The sequence below is a fragment of the Rhododendron vialii genome, chromosome 4a (genome assembly GCF_030253575.1).
Source record: "Rhododendron vialii isolate Sample 1 chromosome 4a, ASM3025357v1".
NCBI classification, from domain to species: Eukaryota; Viridiplantae; Streptophyta; class Magnoliopsida; order Ericales; family Ericaceae; genus Rhododendron; species Rhododendron vialii.
This window is the reverse complement of record NC_080560.1, coordinates 4789499-4816405: the sequence shown is the minus strand read 5'-3', so window position 1 is coordinate 4816405 and position 26907 is coordinate 4789499. Positions and strand designations below refer to the sequence as shown.

General features: G+C 37.9%; 3 protein-coding genes across 3 annotated transcripts; all 3 read left to right on the top strand.

The window, feature by feature from the left end:
• The first annotated feature begins 1359 nt into the window (after positions 1-1359).
• LOC131323475 (ubiquitin carboxyl-terminal hydrolase 25) lies at positions 1360-10920 on the top strand. Its single transcript, XM_058355289.1, has 9 exons — positions 1360-1895; positions 2743-3226; positions 3326-3401; positions 3506-3598; positions 5063-5149; positions 5258-6036; positions 6684-6815; positions 10122-10255; positions 10421-10920. Exons 1-8 carry the CDS (start codon positions 1721-1723, stop codon positions 10225-10227), a joined length of 1932 nt encoding a protein of 643 aa, XP_058211272.1. The 5' UTR covers positions 1360-1720; the 3' UTR covers positions 10228-10255; positions 10421-10920.
• Positions 10921-12559: 1639 nt separating this feature from the next.
• Positions 12560-14703, top strand: LOC131323474 (probable glutathione S-transferase). Its single transcript, XM_058355287.1, has 2 exons — positions 12560-12961; positions 14109-14703. Exons 1-2 carry the CDS (start codon positions 12644-12646, stop codon positions 14442-14444), a joined length of 654 nt encoding a protein of 217 aa, XP_058211270.1. The 5' UTR covers positions 12560-12643; the 3' UTR covers positions 14445-14703.
• Positions 14704-22182: 7479 nt separating this feature from the next.
• On the top strand, positions 22183-26615 carry LOC131323473 (probable glutathione S-transferase). Its single transcript, XM_058355286.1, has 2 exons — positions 22183-22681; positions 25942-26615. Exons 1-2 carry the CDS (start codon positions 22367-22369, stop codon positions 26287-26289), a joined length of 663 nt encoding a protein of 220 aa, XP_058211269.1. The 5' UTR covers positions 22183-22366; the 3' UTR covers positions 26290-26615.
• The last annotated feature ends 292 nt before the right edge of the window (positions 26616-26907 follow it).

Sequence of the window (26907 nt, the reverse complement as noted above, 5' to 3'; positions counted from 1 at the left end):
CCGGCAACCGAGTTACAGGCCTGCTTCGACAGGGGTGCCTAGAGTAGTAGTGTCTATTTAGCATGTACTCGTGTCTAGCTTGTGTTAGTTTTGGTTCACTCCTGTATTTTTTGCGTTGTAATCTGTACTGTCTTCGGACTTCTCTATTATGTACTGGATTGACGTTTTAAAAAAAAAAGTAAGCAAATAAGCAAGAGTTACTAAAAAATGGTCCGCCAATTAAACTTTGTTTAAGAATCAATTGGCTGGTAATCAATACCACGAGGATGAGTCGAAGACTTGAAGTCAATCTGAAGTTGGCAAGTGGATAACATAACCCACCAAATCTAACTGAAATTAGAAAAACAAGTACTAGTAACCAATGAGATTACTACAGCTTGTCACCTTGATTTTTGGCCTTTCCAAAGATCTGAAGTACGGAGTATTGCTTATTCTCTTAGACATATCAAATTGACCTCAACACCAAGCACATCCGCGACTTTGTTTGCTCTTTCGTAAGGTCTCGGTTTCGAAACCGTTCAGGTTCTATTAGCTCTTATAGGGCTAGTCCACACAGGTCTTCGTCACAGCTTTTTAATTGAACTCGTGAGGTATACAACAAAAGCAACCGTAACAAATGATAAAACAAGGATTTAAAAGAGAAGCCTAATTATGGGTACGCGATTTGGCGTACACCAAATACAAACGCAGGACCCATTTTGGGGTTTTTTAGCATTTATCATCAGAGCCGTTCAATTTATTTTTTAAGGGTATTTTTTAAAATTAACTCATTTGGACATCGGTAAATGCTCAATCAATTTAGTCAAATTTTCGTCCCTCCGAATTCAAAGACAATAATCGATCAAGCTCTTGTCAATATCCAAATGATTTGCTTTTTCTTAAACGAATTCTTAAAAATTTGTTTTAAATAAATTGAACGACCCCAAGTCTCCGCCAGTAGTTTTTTTTTTTAAAGACAGTGGCCCATCCAAATGTGATCAATGGTCTTAAAAAACCCTAGCCCATTTCGGTACTTGCCTTAAATTAAAAGAGTAATTATAAGGGTTGTGAGACATCGTCAAGTTGTACCTCGATACCTCTTAACAAAATACGTTCATATAGGGTCCACCACTAAGTCTGCCGATCGCGTACAAGTCCGATTGAAATTTCTTTTGTCAAGAGTCGTTCGGCCCCAAGTTGTCGTGGGAATGGAGAAACACTGTAGTGCGGCCGATCCGTCCCGACACGAACACGTCGGATTTTATCCGAACTCCTAAAAATCCGATAGGATCGGCGGCCCGGATCCGTTGCCGTGGGGCCCAAGACCACCCCATAATTTTTTTTCCCTAAATAACGAATGTCGGTACTTGTCTCCACGGGCAGAAGGCAGGAGAGAGGAGAGAGGAGAGAGGGAGAGGGAGAGGGGAGGGGTAAACACCCTCTCTTACTCACCCTAACTATGAATTGAAACAAACTTTCCAGGGGTTTCCCTTTCCCCCATTCCCCCTTCTCCAAATCTCCACTCCACAAAACCCCCCATCGACCCCTCACTAACCCCAAAAAAATTCCATCACTATCCACAACTCGATTCAACACGCCTATACGCACGCACACGTATAGAGAGAGAGAGAGAGAGAGAGAGAGAGAGAGAGAAGAGGATGCGATCGTGGCCCTGGCAGCGGCGGGGGTTGTCGTTGTCGGCCTCGTCCGATGAATTGGAACTGGAATCGGGAGGTCGTTGATGGCCTTGCAAATGAGCTGGCAGCCGAGCCTACTCCCCCAGAAGCGGAAAACCGGTCCTCCGTTAGGGTTGCGGAACATCGGGAACTCGTGCTACCTCAACAGCGTCCTCCAGTGCCTCACCTACACCCCGCCCCTCGCCAATTTCTGCCTCAACTTCAACCACTCCTCTTCCTGTACGTATATATATGCGTATCGCGTGTCTGTCGCTACGGCCCTGTTCTTGCTTGGATTATTGGTTCGGTGTTTTTGTTTGTCCGTTCTGAAATTTTTGTTGGATTTTGCGTTTGATTTGAAGTTTTGCTTGCTTGTGTCGACGAGAGTAGTCTAATAATTATAGAAATTGCGATCACAAGCACGAAAAGTTCACCTAAGATAGTCTGAAAATTATAGAGTACGATCAAAAGCACAAAGAATTCGCTAAAGATGAAAAATGTTTGGAACAGTTCGCTCTTTTGTCATCTAGTGTCGTCTTAAATTACGATCAAAAGCACAAGAAGTTCGCTTGAAGTAGTCTAGGAATTATAGACTTCATCAAAAGCACAAAAAGTTCACTAAGGATGAGAAGTGTTTGAACCGGTTGGCTCTTTTGTCATTTAGTGTCGTCTTATCTGAACTTTTTTCACCCATGATTTATTTGTTTTTTTAGGCTTTTACAATTCCTCTCGCTCGGACCAATTATTGCTCCTAAAATTTTTGATGAAAAGTTGAACGAGAAATTAGGAGAAGTAAATAATACCGAAGAAAATACCAGACCAATAACTTAGGAAGGGCAAGGCTAAGTAATGTAATCGCGTGCATGTGCACGAAAGCATCTTTGAAGAATATCTTAGACTATTAAAATTTGCGAGGAAAGGATTGAGAGCATGAGGGCAGAGCAAGGATTAAGAGTGCGAGCGAAAGGGCCATAGGGAGGATTAAGTGACTAAGACCTATCATTTATATAGTTGTGTCATTTTGTTCCCACCAATTTTGGTTTTGTAAGTTAGGGCTTGGATTTGATTGTATTTTCTTCTTCTGCAGGTGATTTTGCGGCGGAGCCGAAGCGGGACTGTCCGTTTTGTATATTAGAGAAGCGGATTGTGAGGTCCTTGGGTAGTGAACTAACCCTTGACACGCCGGCGAAGATGAACAACTGCCTGAAACTCTTCGCGGAGAACTTCCGGATCGGGCGGCAGGAGGATGCACACGAGTTTCTCCGGTATGTGATTGACGCCTGCCACAACACCTGCCTCCGCCTCAAGAAGTTGCAGCAGTTGCAGCAGCGGCGTAAGGGTGGTGGTGGAAATGAGGGTTTTGGTGGTGGCGGAACGGTGGTTAAGGAGATTTTTGGGGGTACTCTGCAGAGTCAGGTGAAGTGTTTATCGTGCGGTGTAGAGTCAAATAAGGTCGATGAGATCATGGATATGAGCCTTGATGTGTTGAATAGTAGTTCTCTTAAAGAGTCTCTGCAGAAGTTTTTTCAAGCTGAGACATTGGATGGGAACAACAAATACAAGTGTGAGAAGTAAAGTTCACTCTCCCTACATTTATTTATTTATTTATGTATTTCACTTTCTGTCTCTCTCTAATGTACTTGATTCTAAACTTTTTTATGCTCGTTTAGTTGTAAGAAATTGGTCGCAGCAAGGAAGCAGATGTCTTTACTTCAAGCACCGAATATTCTTGTAATCCAATTGAAGGTAAGGGTTTTGTTTTTGTATATATTTATCATCTTGTTATGATACTGCGGATATTGTCATAACTTATAGCTAATGATTGGCATTCCTATGTTTTGGCTTCAAAGAGGTTTGAGGGCATATTTGGTGGGAAGATTGACAAAACCATTTCATTTGAGGAAGTTCTGGTGCTTTCAAGCTATATGTGCAAAGCAAGCAAGGTATGTTGAGCTGTTTGTAAAACACACGCAGTTCTGAAGACTGCATTTGAATGTATTAGGCTTAGTTTTTTTTATTGAATTTGGTATAATATGTACAAAAGAGTTGTTTGAGTAGACCTTGTTATCGCATTCTGGAAAGTGGTCTGAAATGACTTTGAGCCTAGTAACATCATTTGAGGCTGGGATAAATTGGAAGACTACAGTGAAGTTCAGTGTACTGAAATTAATGCTAGAAACTTTTTTCCTGTTGTTTCACTTTTTATTGGTGGTGGTGGTTGCTGTTTCAAAACAGTCTGCGAGATCATGAGTTGGTTATATTGCTTGTTGAGTTATTGGAGTATTGACCATTTCATGGACTCTTATATCCCTTTAGGATATTGCCAAGTGATAGTGTTAATAACATTGTTACTACTCGTGGTATGTTGTAAACTTCCTTCTATTTATCCTGTTCAACCTCAGCATTTTATTGATCTTTTTTAGTCTCCACTGCAGTATTAAACCTTTGGTCTCCTCCACGTTTCAGTGCTTTGTACAAACTTTAGTTTTCCAAGAGTTGTCTTTCTTATACAAGGGAGGCTTATAGTGCTGGGAATCGTAGTTATGTATTGGATTTGCACCTATTCTCTTTCTTGTTTGGGAACTTGTTAGAAACTTCTGATTCTCTGAAATTCAGCATAATGCTTGACCGTTCTTACTTTGGGTTTGATTCCCAAGGTACTGCTGGTGCCTCATGGGATTCAAAATTCATTTTCTGATTTCCTAGAAGGACCCTAACTTGCAGTCTCCAGGCAGCCCTGTGTATGCTCCCCCTAACAGGAAAAAAGACAGGTCTCATGAAACAGAATGTATGGACATGTGAGTCTCATCAAGTCATTGTGGTAGCAAGCAATGGATGGGTTAAACGGTAGCAAGTGTAGCTTGGTTGAAGGCACACAACAATTATATCATTGTGGTAGCAAGCAATGGATGGGTAAATGAATGGCTGCTTTCCAAGGGACTGGTGCCAGGGGTGGGGGGGATTGCTTGGAGGCTCCAATTCTGAGGCACATAGGCTTTGGCAGGCCAAAATTTGGATGGCCATTGCTGTTTGCTTATGAGAGAAGTTGAATTGTGGAGGAGGAGAAAGCAGGAAACGTAAATGTGAAGCACTCTTTTGGTTGTGCAAATGAGGGAGATGCTAAGATTGTTTCGGTGCTTCACATCCTGTGCACGAGGGGCAAGATGAACTTGACTGCTGATGTAGGCATGATCAGGCCCATTTTTGGGAATAGGGACATAACCAAACATGAAACAGGAGCTAGGCCCAATGACATATAACACTTTGTCTTACTGCTTCGGGATTTGTTTCAATCAATAGTTGTTTATTGCTTTGCTCTATTATATGCTATTCACTGTGCTTTTTTGGTTTCGTTGTTTAATGGTATTGTTCATTCTTGTTTTACAATTTTTTGGCCTGAATTGCAGGAAAAACATGCAGAGTATAACCTTTTCGGTACCATTGTGCATTCAGGTTTCTCACCTGACTCAGGACACTACTATGCATACATCAAGGTCTCTTTCAACATATCTTGCGACATTAAATATTAGGTATTCTTGACATGTTTTTTGAAGAGAAAACATGTTATTTGTTTGCTGATTTTTGGTTCTCCACATCTACAGGATGCTATGGGCCGTTGGTATTGCTGCAATGATACGTATGTTAAACTGTCTAATCTGCAGGAGGTTTTGTCAGAAAAAGTTTATATCCTTTTCTTTTCTCGTACTAAACAAAGGCCAGGGCCTGCCAAAGCTGCATTGGCTTCCAATGGAGTGAAGTCTCAAGATTGCAACGGAAGCAACACATCTAGAAGCCAAAATGTTGTTTATTCAGCGAAACCAGTGTATATGAACCCATCTGTTGATCGTTCTGTTGAGAAGGATAACTTGAGCAAATCACAGGACAATGAAGTGCCTTCTAGTGCTCAGGACAACATAAGTAGCCTTGGAAACTCTAGTTCCAAAAAGTTTCCTCCAACTGTAGATGTAAAAGTAGTTCAAAAAATTCAATCTAATGGAAGGAATGGGCATGTGAAAGCCTCAATTTCCATGGAGAACGGTGAGACGAATATGCTATCATCAAACGGAAATGGTGCTACCAAAAGTAAATCAGTTGATGCAGTTGATAATGGGAACATAAAAGCTTATCCTTTGGCGAATGGGAATGGTAAAGTCAAGAGTACACCTGCTAATTCTGTAGAAGCAGGTAAGCCCGAGGATAATAATGGAAGAAATGCCGTGACAGCAGAAATAGTAGCCAACAAGGATGAATTGAAGAATGGCGGTGTCGACGGTCCCTCTAATATCTCAGGATCCAAAAGAAAACTCCAGGATGAGGATTCATGTATTTTGTTTGCCAAAGATGGTGTAAATCGGGCAGAACTTGAAGATCTCAAAGAAGTGTACGTTACACCTATGGTCCTATCTCCATATATATCTATTTTAGATGTTTGAATACAACTAGCATGCCATGTGTTTGTAGTTGATAACTTCTTTCTAGCATGCTTTTTGGAAAAATCGGTTCTATTAGCCTGTAACTGGTATCTTGTTTTGTTGAAGTGGTTTTTCCAGCTTCAATTCATCGAAGACATGATAGACGTCTTGGAAATGCTGCATTATCTTATTATGCATTAATAGGTGTCGGTGAAGACCTGCTAAGAGTGGGGCAGTTGTGAATCTTGTGATTTATATGGAGGCTTTAAAATTTCTGATCTTGAAATTGATACTCATGACCTGAATCTTGTCATCTTGTGTGTTCGGTCTGTGGTAACCAAGCTTAGGTAGAGATCCACCTTTTGTGCGACCTTGTTCAGAGTCTACTCTTTTTCTCCTCTCAATTGTATATACAAGATAGCAATTTTCCTTGAGGCAATTTGAGCATGGCTATTCCATATGTTCTATGGTGATTTTAGATAATTCAGGCCTTAAATGTTACATCTTCTCTTTTTCTTGGGAAAAGTTTAAGTTAGAGAAGGGTTGCTTATATCGGTCGCATTGGAATAATTGCTCTCCTCATAGGTTCTAACTTTTATATCTTTGAATGTCTCAGTCTACAAAAAGAAGCTTCTTCATTTTTGCGATCATGTCGTTGGACAGAGGAAGTTCATCGATCGATGTGTTCTAAGAAGGCGGCTTGTTTGCTAGAAGCAGGCAACATGGCATCAAATGGCAGTGATTTGAAGTAAGCTTTCTTTAACTTTTATAATATTTATCTAGAAGGCATAGTATTTGAGTACGTATATTGTTGAAAAGAGATGTACCCAGCAATGAATCTTTACATTTTTTTAAATTCGAAGGAGTGATGAAGAGTTTTGAATTTGTGTTTGTTTGAGGATTCCCTGGAATTTGATACTTGGTGACACTGCTTATTGTTCTATATTTGTTTACACTGAAACAAATGTTGTCCTGTTGTACTTTAGGAACATAGTTTGATTGAGCAGTATTGGAACTTATTAGTGATACCGATGCAAAGTTACATAGTTGTGAATGGTTGCAATTTGGAAATATTAAAATTTCTCTTAACCTTCAATTTGAACTTGGGAGTGTTCAAAAAGATGGTTATTGGCTTATTGTCCCAGTTTGACGTAGACAATCATTGTGTGAAGTGCTGATCAAAAAAATAATAATAATCCTCATGTTTATTGTCTATGGAAAGAACTTTGTAAATTGTTACCCCATCAAATTATGTCTTTCTTTGCGTTCATGAATTCATATCTGTTCCTAGGAAAGTTAGAAGTGGGACCAATAGAAGATATCAAGTGAACATAGCATTTGCATAAGACGATCCGACCCTAATACACCAATTAGTAGTGATTGTTATAGGTAAAAGTTGCCAAAAGGACAAGGATACTGTCAAAAAGACTTAGATTGTGGTGGCAAGAAAGGGCATAAATGGCTTTGGAAAGAGCCAAGTGAAGTCTAAAGAAAATAAGTTCATTTAGGCAATCCCAAGTGAGTAGGATCAAGGATTTTCGAGTTGAATATATTTAACGATAGGGTAAAAAATAGAAGGCTCCAAAGTGAGTAGGTATACAGGTAGAACTAGAATGCTCCAAAGTTCAACGATAGGGTAAAAAATAGATGCAGGTTGAGGCGGAGAAAGGATTAGTTGCCTAGCCTAAACTAATGTAATGGCTTTGGATGGACCCAAATGAAGAAAATAGATCATTTGCGTGATCCCACATAGTGGGATTATGTCCTTGTTTAGTGGCTTCAAATTCTCTTTTTTGTATGACATTACAATTTTTACAGCTGTAATTGCACATTGAAAACATATGTTTCATATTTTCATTAGCGCACATTCGAAACATTAGACTTGGATATGAAGGCCTTAAATATATAGCTGTTTTAATTTTCATTGGATATCAGCTCTCATTCAATTGTGAATGGTAGTATAGAATCATGAAGAGGTTTCTTTGAAGAGTGAAACTATAGAATTAGAGCCCTGTGTCAACAACAGAATTGTCAATTAAGTTTTGTTAATCTCCCAAGTCGATGCTAGGAGAATAGCTTTGGTCTGGGTTTAAACTGCTGAAATCTTTTATTGTGTTGTTAACCATATTTCGTGACTGGGAAGTTGGATCTCCTCTTACTTCTTCCACCTATGGTAGCTTGAGTTTGGACACCATAAGAGTTGAGTTGTTGGGTCTTGTCTGAGACCAATTGAGTAATATCCTTTTCTTTTTCTCTTTTACGGAAAGTGCACATGTAGAATGTCTAACCCAGAAATTGAACTGGAACTAGTACATGTGATTTTGTTTTCTGGTTCTTTGGTAATGTCAGTTCAGTCTTGGTTTTATAAATTTTGAGGTTCCTTCAAATTTGGGCAAGGGTTTGGTTGGTTCATATTTGGGGAAGGTTTGGGGTCACCTGAACATTTTAACCAAGGACTACGGGAGGCAGTGGCCATGGTCGCTCCTACCCTTCCAACGACCCCTCTCTATATGCTAAATTAGTTTTCCAATAGTTTGGATTGTATATTCCCCCCATGTTTTAAGAAGCATTCCAACTTTTACCCCCTTTTCTCATCTTTTAATTTGTTTGTTCCTTTACTTTGTCTCTCTTTCCTAGTTATTTTTTAATTCCTGTTCCTTTGGTCCAATACTTCTAATTGCACTTTTAGTTAACCTTTAGAAGTAGATTATCATAAGTTGGTAAAATTTTATTATTATGCTTTTGGCTGTTTAATGATGTTTCATTTTTTCTGTCGGGTGTTGCTTCTATTTGGTAGAGATATTAGTGAACCAGGATTACAAAACACTTTCGAAAAATAAGAAATAACTGTTTGCTTTGTTTGGATTGGAATTTGAAATTTTTTTTGAAAAATAGTAGGGGTAATAAGTGGAGAGAGATACAGAGAGAAATGTTGAGAGTAGGGAGAATCTAGGGGGAATTTTTTGAAAAATTCTTTTTAAGTTGCATAGAGAACAAAGCTAAGCACCCTAGTTTTATATTGGCTAGCTCTACTGCTCTACCTCCACAACGGCAAAGCCTAATGTGAGAATTTTGTTGTGGTTGATTTGTTATGTATGTGTGCGTGTATTATTCCTTTATTGGTATTGTAATCAATAGATGGGAAAGGAATCTGAAAACTAGTTGCAAAAGAATGTTGAAATTTTTTGAAAGTGTGACTGTCAATGTCTACTGCCAAAGACAACTAGTGTGAACGATTGCCCTCCAAAAGCTCAATGGATTGAATCAATAAAAATTGAAAAACAATCGTTTAGATTTCTGATTTGTGGTTCCAACGATGACTATGGATGTACATTCTTGGCCACCATCACTATCAAATCCTGGCTTCATCGTTGCCTTTAACCAAGTTAAGTTTTGTGGTAACCACGGGAGCTGTGGTTGTTGGATTTTTTATTTTGCACGCTTAGCATATTTCCCACAGGAGCCGGGTTCCTAAACTAACCTCGTTATTAGCCAAATGGTTGAGCCTGTGAGATCCCAACTTAAAGGACAATAATAGACAAGAAATGTAATCAACTTAAATAGTTACCTTTTTCAGAATAGTGGGGTATTTTTTTGGGGTGTTATCTGTGATCTGAGTTCTCATCTGGAAAGTAAATCTTACCAGTAATCTATTCTTAGGTCAACATTGAAGTAATGCAGTCAATTGAATTGGTTCTCAATATTACAGAATATGGACGCATTTTGACCATGTTAGTTCATTAACGAAGTGGAGTAGTAAAGGATGGCAGATTACATCGTCTGGGAATCCGTCAAACTTTGATCCCATTCCCAGGCCTGCCAACTCTGGATTCAGTTGGACATCATGCTATTGCAGTGGTTCTATTGCAGTGGTTCACGTTTTGTCATGTATTTTGATGGGCCGGGATATTCAAAATGATCTTTTTATGTGCTTCATAACTACCTGTTGGTTCTTCCTTATTCCATCTTCCTATTGGTATTATTCTTCTGTGATTTGTTTTCTTATGAGGTGGAAACTCTAATACATCTTCTTGTTGATGCTTTTGTAATGCAGGAAGTTGTTGATAGTGGAAGCCAAACGAAAATTTCTGTCACAAATCCCGGAGTCGTTGAAAGAGAACCTTATTAAACGGCTCAGAACAGTTAGCCAGGAAAAATAACATCCAGATCCTCGAGCAACTTAGTGTGGTCCTCGAGCAACTTAGTATGGTATGTCAATTTGACGAGGCAACTTTACTTTTCCTAAACAAGGCAGAATGTAGCCGTTCGTTACTATTATAGATATTTCCTCATTGTTGTAACTGTTACTATTAATCTATTATAACGGGCTAATATTGTTCAGCGTTTTTGTAGGTAAATGTTGTAGTCTCCTGATGAATTCCTGCGGCAATAGCTTGGTGTATAATCTGTGATACATTCCTCGTCAAGTTTCGTCTAATGGTGGCATCTTCCAAGAGTATGTCATTATCTTTTTTGATGCATGCTGAAGGGGTACGAGAGAGTTTCATTTTCGCGGCATTTCCTCTGGTCAAACTTGAGATGATGGGGCGGGTTTCGATAACTGCCGAAAATTTTCTCTCTCCGTTTGCGCCTGTGCTGGTTTATGGCAGAGTGAGAGAACAAGCTCAGGATTCATTTCATTTTGTATGATATCCTTTTTTCTGGAAACTACGGTTAGTTTAACAATCCTCATTTTATGGACGCATCTCAATTTTTCCATATAATGTGGCCGGAATAGTACTTGTGGATCTATTGTAGTATCACTGAGCTTCTTACCCCGTAAATGTGGCATTGCTACTCTTTGACTTGAACTTTTGTTTCACAACCTGCTAATGTGAGATTTCTCTTCATCAGTTCATTAGTGATGATTTATGGACTACACTATGCGGTACAATATTTACTAATCTCATCCCTATAAGTCATAATCACTATCTAGCGAAACTACGAGGGGTGCCTCTTTTATATCCGCACAGGACAAATTTATTTTTAAACTTTCTATTTTAGGGGGTGTTTTTTTTTTAATTAAAGGTGATGCATTGTAAAAGAATGATATGTTTTATAAAGCAAAAAATAGTACTTAAAAAGTAAATTTTTTTGCGGAATGGGGTCTTAGTGGGGCCATCAATGGACATGGATGGGATGGATCTAGTTGGCATACTGGAATAGAAAAGTTAGTGTTGTGATTCTACTTGTATTTATCCGCCTTTTTTGCTTTTTGGTTGGGGAAGAGGTCTGGAGGAAGCAAAATGAAAGGAAAAAGTTGAGAATTCGAAAATGTTTTTTTTTTTTTGTTTTGATAAGTAAATTCGAAAATGTTGGAACAAATACATTTAGGCGATTTTATATTCATTTTGCTAACTTAAAACAAATAAGAATAACAATCTTGAGCCGAAGTCAATGTCCAACTTTTGGTATGTGCTTCTAATGTTCACGGGTATTTGATATTTCGCAAAATGGGAAAACACAACCACCACCCTGACATAGGGAAAATCAAAGGGGTTTGGCCAAGTAAGTGAGCATAAGAAATAAAATAACTGAGGGTGTGTTTCATTAATTAAATTAAGTATATATTCTCAAATAAGTACTTGTTAAAAAAATAGAGTCTCACATTGTTAGGGAATGGAATGAGTGATCACTTAATAACATTTGAGACCTTTCCATTTATTGCCAATTGGTTTTGAGATGGACATAAAGTTTCTACATGATATCAAAGCGGGGCCCGTTTCACACCACATTTTATAAAATTCACAATCCACACCCTACGATGATAGACCAGCAAAAAATGTTGCACGATGATAGGATCCAAAAGTGGCCACAGGACAGACCTCAAACGCGGCTGTACGTGAGGGGGGATGTTAAAAAAATAGAGTCCCACATTGCTTAAGGGTGGAATAGGTGATCACTTAATAACATTTGGGACCTCTCCACTCATTGCTAATTGATTTTGAAATGGACATAAAGTTTCTACAGTACTCCTACTTATTTTTTGAATTAAAGATGATGTATTATGAGAAAATGATCTGTCTCGTAAATTAAAAAATAAGTACTTTAAAAAATGTAAGAACCTTAGCGAAACGGGGCTTGAGTGTCCTTTATGAAATCGCATGTTCAAATTCTACAAAGGTCAAGCATTTCAAACCTACAAGCCACTGAAGGATTTGCTCGATCGTTAACTTCAGAGTTCTGAAATTAGTCAAGTTGCGCACAAGGTCCAAACATCCGATTTTTAAAAAAAACATTGAAATATGAAGTTATGTAGTATTCTTACTACTACTATTTTATACTACTTATACTACTATATCATCGTGACATCGCCAGAATCAAGAAATCATTTGCTCCTAAACTGGGTCAAAACTTGCATAGCAAGGTCGGCAAATGATGGTCAATCAAACTGCTTACGCACGCAATGACAAACCTCCGAAAGATCCAGAAAACTACGTACTTGCACATGTCATCAATCAAGAATTCCCCTATAAATACACACACTCCAGACGCACCCTTAACATCCCATAACAACAACAAACGACCACTTCCCAAAATTCCCTTTTCACTTTTCTATCTATTCTCCAAATCCAAATGGCAGATGAAAAAATCACTCTATTGAGTACATGGCTAAGCCCTTTTGGGATTAGGGTTAGAATAGCCTTGGCTCAGAAAGGGGTAGAGTACGTGTACAAGGAAGAGAATTTGGGCAATAAGAGCTCATTGCTCCTCCAGATGAACCCTGTCAAGAAGCAAATCCCTGTTTTGATACACAATGGGAAACCGGTTTGCGAGTCACTGGTTATAGTTCAGTACATTGATGAGGTGTGGAATCAGGAATCTCCTCTGTTGCCTTCTGATCCTTACCAGAGAGCACAGGCCAAGTTTTGGGCTGATTTTGTGGACAAGAAGGTGAGTAATATACATTGATACACTTTCTTTTTCTTTTTCTTTTTTTAATGATAATGAGATGTTTGGCCAGCTTAGCAAGACTTGAAAAATCAGGAGCATCAGCCTCGTGGCCTTCCTTACTACTTTACAAAGATTCTAACTTTGCTACAGTGCCTCGTTTTTTCTCACGAGGCACTGTTCATCAAATTACCCATTATTTTACCATTTATTCTGTACCTCACCTGCTCCTTCGATCACTTGCTCCCATAGCCGCTAGAGCTCGGGCGGTGACTTTGAGCTCAGCCCGTGAAGGTCGCCGGAGAGAGACCGGCGTTGAAAGAGAGAAGAGGCAGAGGCGAGAGGGGGAGAAAGATGATGCTGTTGGTTGAGAAGGGTTTGGAGAGGGAGGGGGTGATTTGTTGGTGTGAGAGAGGGTGAGGTCCGCGTCGGTATGGTTTGGCCGTTTGGGGTTTTGTTCGCTGGTATTTTGGGAATTTGGGGTTGGGAAGAAGAGTAAAGTCAGTTACTTTTGCCGTTTACCTTTTTTTTTCAGAATAAGAGAAATAATATTTTAATGGAATAAGGCCCCGTTCCAAAACACATTTTTAAAAAATAAGTATTTATTTCACATTTTTAAACTCAAAAATAATGTAAATAATTTTTTTTTTTTTTTTGCACCGTATAAAAGATCTCGATAAGATCTATCAAATAATATTCATATTGCTAGAAAAATTATTTGTGTAGACATATTATTTTTGAACTTAAAATTGCCTTCTTAAAAAATAAATACTTGAAATGAGTTCCGGAACGAAGCCTAACTTAAAATGTAGAGAATTTGGTGCAATAGATATTTTAAAAGTGAGTAGCTAAATTAATAAAGTGATTTTTTCTCTCTAGTTTGGTTCAAAATTTAATAATATTGGTGTGGATGCTCTCATTTAACGATCGGACAAATTCTCCAATAATTTCAAAATTTAGAATATTTGACCTCTAAGTAATTCGAACTTGCAATCTCAGAAAGACTAAGTATTTTCTTGATTTCTTATGTCCACTTGCTAAACCCCTTGGAGGGTTGCATACATTGATACATCCTTATATCTAAGGTTTTCGAAATAGCCTTGTAACTCAATTCAATTCTTTTTCATATGGTTTGATAATTGTTTTACAGCTATATAGCCTTGGGATGCAACTATCGTCATCCACAGGTGAAGCTGCAAAGAAGGAGCTTCTGGAGAGCTTTAAGCTGCTGGAAGGAGAGCTTGGACAAAAGCCCTTCTTTGGTGGTGAAACTCTAGGGTTTGTGGATGTGGCCCTGATCCCATTCTACTCTTGGTTTTCTGCATTTGAGCACTGTGGCAACTTCCTCATGGTGGAAGAGTGCCCTAGACTTCTTGCTTGGGCCCACAAGTGCTTGGAAAAAGAGAGTGTGTCCAAGACTCTCCCTGATCCGAACAAGGCCTTTGATTTCCTCATGGTTTACCTAAAGAAACAAAAGGCTAATTGAGTAACGAGTGACATTTCGAAGAGGGTTTGTTTGGTAATTATCAGTCTCCATGTTGGATGGGGATAATAATGGGTTTTTCTTGGAAGAATTAACGAGTGGTATCGCTTCTTTGTATGAGGCCCAATTTGTTTTTTTCCTTGGTTTTGTTTGCCTAGGGAGAATGGGCTTCTGTTTTCTTTTGTTTTTTGGTTTCGCAAAACAAAATGTATCTTTTCAGTGTTCATCACATTAAAAATAAAGAAGAGTGGCAGATTTAGCATGTGGATTTCTTTTTCATAACCGGATGTCTGGGTCAATTTACGTACATTTCGATTAATTTCGGAGCCCTGAAGGTAAAGACCGAGCATAATTTCCAGTGACATCAAGATTTGAAATATTTGGCCTCCGTGAGAATACAATCTGTGATCTTACAACCATTTAGCCAAACTCCTTAGAGTTAGTATATAGCATGGGGATGTTTACATTCTTTCTTTTTGTTTTTGGGTTCTAGAGTTGTGTTCTTTATTCTGCTCCACACCATCCATCAAGAGTCATCCATCACAATTCTCTTGTTTAGAAAAGAGAGAGAGTTATTCACGGAAATTACAGCTCCGCACAATCTCAACAGTTAATTCCGGCAACAATGGGTGAGATCTGCTTTTCAATTTTGACCGGTAACAATTAATTTTTATCGGTCAAGATTGATTTTCAATCCAGACCATCCTAAACACTTTTGAATGAGCGTAATTGAGCGTCGTAAACCCTATTTACAGGTTGCTCCAAGACTGAATTTCAGGGCATGAACAGTGCCGACGTTACATGCCGTTGGAAGAGCCATGTGGGGCCAAAATGTGGGACTGTGCATGTATTCCGGTCATGCTACCATGAATAAAATGATAATTTTGAGTGTTGAATTAAAAAAATCTCTCTATTCTACAAAAATATTTCTTCACTTTTTACATAGGATTACAGATTTCGCTCCAACACTCAAGCTTCAACCCTTACTCTATATCCAAATACTTGGGAGACCACTAAGTCCATTAAATCAAACTTTAACTTATCCATATCAAACCAACAAACAGAGGTCTATCACCTTTAAATTTAAGGGAAAATGCCGGCTAAAGACATGTTTTGATAATTAATACCCACTAAGGACATTTTCAGCATTAACAAAATGTTCTTAACTTGTTCTCGGTGGATATTAATTATCAAAATATGTCTTGGGCCGTCATTTTTCCTAAATTTTAATTCACCATGACATCACCTGACCACTCAAAATTTCTACCGCAATCAACATTCTTTGAAGTACCGGCAAACTGAAGAATCGTTCAATCATTGCCGTACAAATAAACTAAATAGACGCACCCAAAAAACACAAAAAATCAAAAAAGTACTTAGTGAGCACACGACAACGTGCTTTGCACGTCGTAAATAAAACTAATTTATTATAAAGCACATTGTGTCGCGTTAGTGTGGACACAAGGAAATTGAGGCTCCGTTTGTTTCGATGTAAAATGTTTTACAATATAAAATATTTTATGTATAATATTTTTTTAGAAAATAAATTTTCAACTTTTAATTTTCAATGTGTAATTAGCACTTGAAAATATTTTTAGAAATCGATAAAATAGTGTAGAGAGAGAGGGGGGGCTTAATTCCTTACAAGGGCCGATCGGCAAAATCCCTTACAAGGGCCGATCGTATAGAATTTTTTTTCAAATTAACCTGAAAAACTTGTATAATCAGCAAAGAATATTTGGAGTCCTGCAGGCTGCAAGTCTCGAGCACCCGCACCTTTTGTGTAAGCGAAAATGTTAGAGGCACATCGGTGTGGCACACTTGTGCCACACCTCTCTCACATACAGGTGGGTTCCAATGAAACGGATCCCATTTGTATGTGAGAGGGGTGTGGCACAAGTGTGCTACCCCTGGGCCCCACTTAACTCACCTTCTTCCAATAATTTTTCTTGGCATTTTGATGTTGTTCGTGGTGAGCATATATAATAGTAATATATAAAAAGAATAACGTGGGTCCATATATCCTCCATTGGTTTGTCTTTTTGACTTGGATATTATTTATGGCTTTAGAACGTTGGACTGGGAATTCCTAATAAAGGGATTTTGCGTATTTCGGCAACGCTTGTTTTCTACTGTAACGGCCAATTTAGACGGAGTGATTTCATGAGGAAAAAAAAAAAGGTTGTGATTTCTTAAAAAATCATTCATTTGATTGAACATTTTGGTGAAAATTGAGATTAAAAGTACCCAAAAAAAAATATTTGTTTTGATTGACCTTTTTCTTTTCTTACCTAATCTCACCTAAATAAATGAGATTCGGAGAGAAAAGACTCCTCTTTCTTTTCTCCTCCTTTCTCATTATCCAAAGGGGGTGTTATAGTAGTCTTCAACCACCGCATAGTATATCTTGTTTTCGCGAGCAAATGGTCTATCACAGTTCACATAGCTGGACTATGGACCTCTGACTGTGTTTTTCTAGAAATTTAATTTTACCATTTCTGCAGTTAAATGGAGTAGATCAGAGCAGTTAAAAGTGTTTCTAAATTGTCTCATAAAGTGTTCTAGAAAAACTTTGGATGGAGTGATTTCAATAGAAAAGGAAAAAAAAAAGTTTTGATTTCTAACTAAATCACTCATTTGGATCGATTATTTTGGTGAGAAATTGAAAGAAAAATACAAAATAAAATATTTTGATTGGCTCCTCTCATTTTCTCACCCAATCTCACCAAAAATGGTGAGATTTTGTGAGAAAATGTTCATCTTTCTTATCTCACCCTTCCTCACCATCCAAAGGGGGTCATGACAACCTTTGGAGGTAGAAAGGTTAGAAAATGAAACATGAATTGTGATTTTGAAACATGAATTGTGATTTTTCCGGCTAACGTGAGCCCATTGAACATGAGATAATATACCTAAAAAGACAACTCCGCTTGGTTTCCAATTTTGGGAGTAACTTTTAACTCTCGGCACAATTTTCAATAAATCTCTCTCTCTATCTCTCTCCACTTATTACTACTTAACTCTCAAAAATAACTTTCTAAGACTTAACCAAACAAAGCCAATTGTTTTTGGTAACTTGAAAGTTTTACAGATATCTGTGCAAATGAGAGGATACTTACGGGGTGTTTCTGGTAACTTGAAAGTTATGGATGATTTAAAGTATACTAAATTAGAGGCCGCCCCTGTTTTTTAGCCTCGGTTTGATCCCAACCCTAAATATTATTACCGAGCCTATTTAGGTTCGGTTATGTTGCATTTTGACTTTTTTGCCCAAATCGAGAACATTTCCTCTACTCTTTTTCTCTCTACAATAGATATCGCGCTACCCCCGACGATACAACTCCCTCTTCACCATCGCCGTCTTCGTGGACCTCTCTCTCGCCTCCCCGGACCAGCGCAGCCTCGAGAACCCCTCCCGCCAACGCTGCCGGTGTTGCCGCGGCCGAACACATCATCGTCTTCGAAGTGGACGCCAAACACCTCGTCGTCATCTTCGAAGTGATCCCCTGAGTCCCTGACCCATCTTCTCCCACTATTCCCCCTACACAAACTTCTAGCCTGGGTTTCGAAAATTCCGAAAAAGAAAACAGAGAAAATTGAGGAGGCTAGACAAGAGTACACGATAGCTCAGATTTTTGTACAGTTGTAAGTTATCTTTAACCTAGGAAATGGGCAAAGCTTTGTCCACTCATGTATTGGCTCTCAACATTTTTATAGTATCGTATTATTTTTATCATTCCCATTGTTATGTATTTTGATTTTAGAATTTTCGAGACTAGGCTTTATTGTAGATTTCAGCTCTTTGTACAGATTTTCTCCTATTCAACAGAAAAATTGTACTTCATATAATAAGGAAGTTGTGTGGTGAGGCTATGAGAACTGTGTGGTTGGGCTATGTGAATTGTATAGTGAGTCTATATGAACTGTCAAAGCTTTATGTGAACTATGTGAATTATGTATTTTAGCGTGTGGTGGGGCTATTTGAACTATGGGTGGGGCTAGGGGTGTTATTCGGTCGGTTCGGTTCGGTTCGGGGTGGATTTGCCGCACCCCGATCGGGTTCGGGGTACATAGTCCGGAGACCGATCCCGACCGGTATTAATTTCGGTTCGGTTCGGTTCGGGGTGGGTTCGGTTCGGTCGGGGCGTTCGGGGCGTTCGGTCCGCCCGAAATGGGTCTTAGTTGGGCCATTCTAAATACTAACAATAGACTACGGGCTATATTTGGGCCATTTTTTCACCCATATTTGGGCCATTTTCACATGTTTCTCACCCATATTTGGGCAATTTTCAACCTTAAGTCAATCACCCATGTTTGGGCCATTTTTTCACCCATATTTGGGCCATTGTACGGTTTGTACCTTCTTTCTTTTTTTTCAAACACCAATTGAAAAAAAAATTAACATACAACAACAGGGAGAGTATAAAAAGAAGTGCTACAATACTAACATCCATTTGTTTTTCCAACCTTCAGAAAGCTTACTGGTATCGTATGGAGTAGCCATGGGAGATTTTTTTTTTTTTTTTGCTTAACTCGTTGGAATTGAAAGACCTAGGAAAATAAAAGGCACTTGAAACTTGAAAAGAAAGCATAGAAGAGTAAAAGGGTCATCTAACTAGAAACAAAATTTTCTCCTAGTTCAATAGTGCATAACCTATTTAATACCTGTGCAAGTTCCTATTTAAGTGGTCAACAAGTATGCTCAAACAATTACAACTTTCACAAGTACTCTTTCACCTTTTTTTTTTTTTTTTCCAATCGATTGGAAATATCTTCTACACTACTATATATAACTTGGAGGACTTAAAGTAATTTAGAACAGAGAGAGCAATCGATTGGAAAATTTTGCAAAAACGTCCCCATCTTCGCCCAACTCCGCTTTATTCAAAAGGAAAAGAAAAAGCCACGGTTATTTAAGGTGTAAAATTGAGCCAATGTGTGGAACAGCATTCCCAATCCAGGCAGAAGAAATTGGATTGGTAAGTAATATCACCCCTAGGCCCCCTCTTTCAAGTCAAGTCCTAAAAACTATACTTGATCTGACCAATGAGAGTAACAAAGTAAATAAATCAAGCAATGAAATTCCAAAAAAAAAAAAGTAAGAGCCAAAAGTTAACCACTCAAAATTTTGTTGGAAGTTAACAAATTAAAACAATAAGAGCCAGAAAATTAAAATAATTTATATAAATATATAAAATATATAGTTCGGTCGGTTCGGTCGGTTCGGTCCTCGGTCGGTTCGGTCGGTTCGGTCGGTTCGGTCCGCATTCGGTTCGGTTCGGTTCGGTCGGTATAGATTTCCAGAAAACCGAGACCGAACCGACCTAGGTTCGGTTCGGTTCGGTCCACCCCGAACCGAAAAAAAACTCCCTTGGACCGACCGAAGACCGAACCGATCGGTTGGTTTTTTCGGTCTTTTTCTGTCCGGTCGGGTTCGTAACAGCCCTAGGTGGGGCTATGAGAACTGTGTGGTTGAACTATATGAAGTGTGTAGTGAGTACTCTATGTGAACTTTCAAAGTTTTATGTGAACTGTCTATGAGAACTATGTATTTTAGCGTGCGGTGGGGTTATGATAACTATGTGATGGGTCTATGAGAATTGTGTGGTTGGACTATGTGAAATGTGTAGCGAGTCTACATGAACTTTCAAAGTCTTATGTGAACTATCTATGAGAACTATGTATTTTAATGCGCAGTGAGGCTATGAGAACTGTGTGGTGGAGCTATGAGAACTGTGCGGTGAGGCTATGAGAACTGTGTGGAGGGGCTATGAGAATTGAACAAAAATTGATCAATTTTTGTTTGTATGCGTATTTTCTATGAGAACTGTGTATTTTCTATGAGATTTGTGTATTTGTCCATGAGAACTATCTATAAGAACTATGTATTTTTCATGAGAACTGTGTATTTTCTAACAGAACTGTCTATGAGAATTGTGTATTTTATATGAGAACTGTCTATGAGAACTGTGTATTTTCTATGAGAATAATGTATTTTTTTATGAGAACACTGTATTTTTTATGAGAACTGTGTATTTTTTATGAAAACTGTATATTGTCCATGACAACTATTTATGAGAACTGTGTATTTTCTATGACAACTACGTATTTTCTATGAGAACTGTGTATTTTAGTATATGCTGGGGCTATTTGAACTGTGTATTTTTCAGTTCACATAGCCATTTCACATAGTTCTCATAGAACTGACTATGAGAATTGACAGTTCTCATAGTCAGTTCACATAGACAATGATATTTTTGTCCGAAACAGTTCTCATAATGATAGTTCTTATGGGGACAGTTCTCATAGAAATATTTTTCATAGATGGTTCTCATAGGGACAATTCTCATACAAACAGTTCTCATAGAGAGTTCTCATAGAGAGTTCTCATAGCAAATGATGTTTTTTTAATCTTACATAATTTCATATTCAATATGGATCTTGTTTAGTAGATATCGTTGAGTAGATTCTAAAAATATAATTTATTTAAAAAATGAATATCTACAACAAAAGATATGACTTTTTAAAATTTAAACAATGTTTTAATGGTGCACCAATGGTCATGGAGCATTAGATAATTTTTCTATTCTAGATGCTATCTAGTTCCGTCGCTGATGCGCGTAAAGAGGCATGGTTGGAATAAAAAATACAAATAATTGTACAGGACTAAATTAAGTCCGAACCTAATTTTTAGGGCCAGCTTAAAAATTCCCCTTTAAAGTAGCTGTTTATAGTCAAGTTATTTTCACTAAATTAAAAATTATAGAAAATGTGTTGAGTGTTTGTGAGAGAAAATCTGTTGAATGCATTAGTTTAGTAAAAATAACTTATACTGTGTTTGGTTTGGTTTTAGAATTTTTTTTTGAAAAATAGTAGGGATAATAAATGGAGAGAGATAGAGAGAGAAATGTTGGAAGTAGGAAAAATCTAGAGGAAATTTTTTGAAAAATAAAGAGAACAAGGCATTAAGCCGTTCCGCTTTCTTTTTAAACCTTCTTTTTCAAAAAGAAGGTAATTTCAAGCTCAAATATAATGAAAAAAAATTTTAATTTTTTTTGCACCGTTTAAAAGATCTCAATGTGATCTATCAAATAAAATTCATATTGCTAGAAAAATTATTTGCGTAAATACATAATTTTTGAGCTTGAAATTACATTCCTTTTCTAAAACTTCTTTTTTTACAAAACTGGAATACCATCTAATTTTTGACAAAAAGTATTAGTTTAGTATGAACAATTTCACAAAAATCAATAGGTTGTAGTGCAAAAAGTTTAGTAAAAATGGGTCCTTATGCAATACAGATATTTATCTATACTCCTTTTTGCTATTATTCAAAGGCCAGTCAGTACGCGCGAATTGACTAGGACATTCGGTTATAAAATAAAATTGAAAATTAATTTTTATATTCTTTTTTTTTTGATATCCACTCATTTTTGTCTTTTAGTCAAAAAAATATATACACTTTCAACACTAAAATTCAAAAAAAGAAGTATGGTTATCAAAAAAGGGAGTTAGAAATCAATTCCCATAAAAATTAGCATTTTCCTAAAAAGGAGTGATTTTAGTACTCTCTAAATTGATAACGACATAAATTGATAACGACACTCTCAAAGATAAGTGATATGAAATTGATTTTAATACTCCCCTAAAATGTGTGGTTATCAATTTAAAAAAGTGCTGAAATCAATTTTCTTCCCTAAATGAAATCGATATAAAAGTGGTCCACGTTCAAAGATCGCACACTCCTCGATCATAGTATCTTATTGAGCTTGGTCCCACGTTCCTCTCTTACTCCAAACGTTACTCTTTCCAAAGAGCCACTGAATCTCTCTCTCATCACTCCCACCACTCCTCTCTCTCTCTCTCTTTCTCTCTCTCTACACTTCTTCTCTCCCAAACTCTCTGCACTCTCTTAAACGACAACAATGGCTACCCAAGTGGTCCTCCTCGATTTCTGGCCGAGCTTTTACGGCATGAGGCTCAGAATCGCCTTGGCCGAAAAGGGTATCGAGTATGAGTACAGAGAAGAGGATTTGAGGAACAAGAGCCCTCTCCTCCTCAAAATGAACCCGGTTCACAAGAAGATCCCGGTCCTCATCCACGACGACAAGCCGGTCTGCGAGTCCCTTATCGCTGTCCAGTACATCGATGAGGTCTGGAACGAGAAATCTCCATTGTTGCCCTCTGATCCTTACCTGAAATCTCAGGCTCTGTTCTGGGCTGATTATGTTGACAAGAAGGTGACGTCTTTACTTTCTAGTAGGAGTATTTGATAAAGGAAATTAACTATCTTGCTCTACTTATGTATGCATGTGCTTCATTTTGTACATGAAATTACTAGTAATTTTACGTTAAAAGTGAAGCGACTGCGTACACTCATCCAAAACCAATCCAAAACCAGCATCCTTTGATAAAAGGCCACTTGGTTATTCTTATTTATCTATTTAAATCATCACTCTTTTATGGGTATGTTTGATTACGGTTTTTTATGTGGTTGCAGAATTAACTTTTTTTTTTCTTTTTATTGGCAAAATACAAGATAATTTTAAATTTAAAAATAATGAGTTTACTGAAATTTAAAAATATGTACTCCTTCCGTCCCCTTATTATAGTCCAGTATTCCATTTTGGTAATGGTAAATGATAATGCCACGATTTGTTTTTCTAGTGGCACGACATTTTAAGCCTACTGACTATTGTACCCTTGTCAGATTATTGTTTTTCCTGGTCAACATTGTCCTTCCACTCTTCTTCTTCCAATTTCTTTCACAAACCTGCTATCCAGTTGCTCCAATCAACCAACAATGGAATCTCTCTCTCTCTCTCTCTCTCTCTCTCTCTCACACACACACACACACACACGGCAAGACTAGTTTTCTCCCTTGAATAATTTTCTCTTCTCTATCCTTCGAATCCCATCATTCCGAACCAATGCCAAAAAAATCCCTCTTTCAACCCACAATCTCTACATCCGTATAGACAATACGCAGATAACAATTAATAGCAACAGATTTTGGTCATTTAGAACAAAATCAAATACAGTGACTCAGTTTTGCCTTTGTATCTCTCCTTATTTATTTTTATTTTTTGGGGGTAAGTAAAGCTCCTTATTCTATCTTGGCATGCTGGGATTGTTCGATGGGTTGAACTACTATGATTTACGTCAATGGTGAAATGGATTGATGGGTACGGTGGTGTGCTTGATCAAAAGGGTGCGTGACCCACTTTTGCCTTCAATCAAAGATCGGTCCAGAAAGTAGGAAAAACTTGGAAGGGAGAGTACAAAGAAGAGCAAATGAGAGAAGGGGGGTTTATGGGGAAGAAAATGAGAGAAGGGTAGATGGAGCAGAGGAGCGAGAAGGAAACAGAAGGAAAATGTGGGTTTGGAGTGAGAGCATCAAAAAGATGAGAGAGAAAAGTAGGAGTCAAGGGCATAGTTGTACGAATAGGTTAGGATGTCGTGGCACTAGCTTAAAGAGTCGTGGCATTATAGCCAACCTTTGTAATAAGTGTCCATTTGGTAAAGTTAGTGGGTAAAAATTAGTATATTGTCTATTTTGTCCCTAAAAATAGATTTCATTTTGAAAAGTTAGTGACTAAAAAGTATAATGATGATGAGTAAGTAGGAAAAGTGGAGGAAAAAGTTGATGTGAAAAGTATAATGATGATGTTTTTTTAATAAGTTGAAGTTACGAAATAAGACATTTAAAAAGGGATGGAGGGAGTAATATGGATCTTGTTTGAAAGATCTCATTGAATTTTTTTTGACCAACCAGAAAATGAAAATATTATATATATAAAATCATTGAAATTTTTTGAACGATGAAAAAAAATCGAAAAATTATTTTTCATTTATATTATTTTTAAGTTAAAAAATATAAAATAAATATTTATTTTTTAAAAGGATGTTCTGGAGCTGGGTGCACCCTCATGTTGTTGAGCTGAAGACCTATAGGCTTGCAGCATCTAACTTTTTGTTTGGTTGTAGGGAAATTTGGAAATTAAAGTAACCCACTTATGTCAATGTGTCTTTTTGGTTCTGTTTGATTAGAAATTCTTCCCGAGCAGGCACGGTGTCACGTGGTGCCGAGCACATTTTGGCCGTCCAAACGTATTTTGGACGGCCCAGATCTGTTTGGGTATTTTTTTTAAGTGTAAAATTACTAAAATGCCCCCTCAAACCCAAACAGATCTGAACCGTTCAAAACACGTTTGGACAGTCAAGATGGTGCTCGGCACCACGTGGCACCGTGCCTGCCCGGCACTGAAAAATTTCCCGTCAGGAAGAATAATGAGATGGTTATATGATATGACATCACGGAATATGTAGTCCAAAGAGATTAAATAGTGATGATTAAGCACAGTATGATTATGTTTTTATATGTATTTTGCGGGATTATATACCAAAACTATATATAATTTGGCTTTTAAGAATTTTAAACAAACACCGAATATGTAGTCGGTTCAATCTACTATTTGTTCAAGATACTTGTATCCAGTTAGACATCAAACAAACAAACAGATCCTTAAATTTTAGTTTCTTTTTCCTCGGTGCTTTGTAGACCAGCTATTCCTCTCTTAGATTCAATCAGATTCTCGAATCATTCATCAAAAGATCCACATGAGTTGACTTAATAAGCACTCAATTACGTAGACCTAGCTTGACTCTCTGTCTCGAGTTTTAGGAATCCCAACTCTCTTTTTTTATTTATAAATTCTGGGAAATGATATTGGCACTCTAAAAATTGATGCAGGCACTCCAATATCAGTGTAACTCCAAAGCCATTTTCCTTTGTTTTTTGGAGTACCTGCATCAATTTTTGGAATGCTAATATCATTTTCCTAAATTCTTCGCCCCCTTTTCGTTATCACTATCTCTTTATAATCGAAACGGTCAAAAAGAACTTTTATTCAAAAATATGACTCATAATATTCAAGGATTGATTGAATAATAGAAGTAGAATAGTCATTGATTTGATGAGAGGTATAAGTTAACCAAACTCAAAACTTTGGGGATGTTTGCCATTGTTTTAGCAGCAATCTTGGATTTTGGGAGAGTATTGTGGTGGGAAAGGAAAAAGTTGAAAGAGATGATGAATCATCCCCAAGGGTTTGGCCTGATGGTCTCGGCCTGGCACCTAGGGGTTTGCTCCCACCTAAGATCTCATCTTCAATTCCCTTCGTTGGCAACTCTCAGAGCCATTTCACTGCATGCGTAATCATGGGAGGGGATGAATATGTGCCTTAATTTGGTCCGTATTTGTTGTTTTGCTCTCGCTTGGTTAATCCTCGTCAAATTCATGATCCATACTGATACTTCACCATCAAATGGTTTGGTTGCAGTTTTTGTAAAATGTAACTTCTTGCATCACTTCACCATATTGTGGTTATCATGAAACGAAAACCCACAAGCATGAAACAAAACGCGACCTAAACTGTCTGCCATTTTAACTTGTTATATCAGTCCTGTGTGTCAGAATCTGACGAACCGTCCAATGCAGATCTACGATGCTTCAAGGAAAGTATGGACATCGAAAACCGCCGAGGATTTGGAAGCAGGCAAGAAGGAACTCATAGACTACCTCAAGGTGTTGGAAGGAGAGCTCGGCAACAAGCCCTACTTCGGGGGTGAAACCTTTGGATACGTGGACGTTTCCTTTGTCCCGTTTTACAGCTGGTTTTACGCCTGGGAGACCTGTGGTAAATTCAGCATAGAGGCAGAGTGCCCCGAGCTGGTTGCCTGGGCAAAGAGGTGCATGGAGAAAGAGAGTGTGGCCAAGTCTCTTCCTGACCCGCACAAGGTCTATGACTTTGTTTTGGTGCTAAGGAAGGCGTATGGGATCGAATAAGATGGTCGCGAGATGATCAAGGGCTGGATTGTTTCTCGTTTCATTGTTCAGAGGTCGTGCAATTGTTTTCGCTTTCTGTATTGTGCTAAATAAAGACACTTCGATGTGTCTTGGAACTAGTTGTCGCGTAGTTGTTTTTGCCTTCTGTAATGTGCGAACTAAAGACACTTCGATGTGTCTTGGAACTAGTTGTCGTGTAGTTGTGTTTGCCTTCTATAATGTACGAACTATAGACCTTTCGATGTGTCTTGGAACTAGCTGTCGTGTAGTTGTTTTTGCCTTCTATAATCTACGAACTAAAGACACTTTGATGTGTCTTGGAACTAGTTGATGTTTTAATTTCGAGAATAAATTCTATCCACCGCCGGTGTAAAACTCCACTTTTCCACCACCGCCTATTATGGACCCCACCGAGTGTCTATTGTTGTGATCTGAACCGTTCATATTTTAAGATATGCAATACAGTATTGCTATGTAAAAAACCAACTTAATCGGAAGTCGATAGATATATCAAAATTTGAATTTTGATTTATAAAACGGACGATCTGATTTCTGTCAATAATAATAAAGATATATCCATTTTACAAAGCAAAATTCAATTTTTAATACTCCTATTGA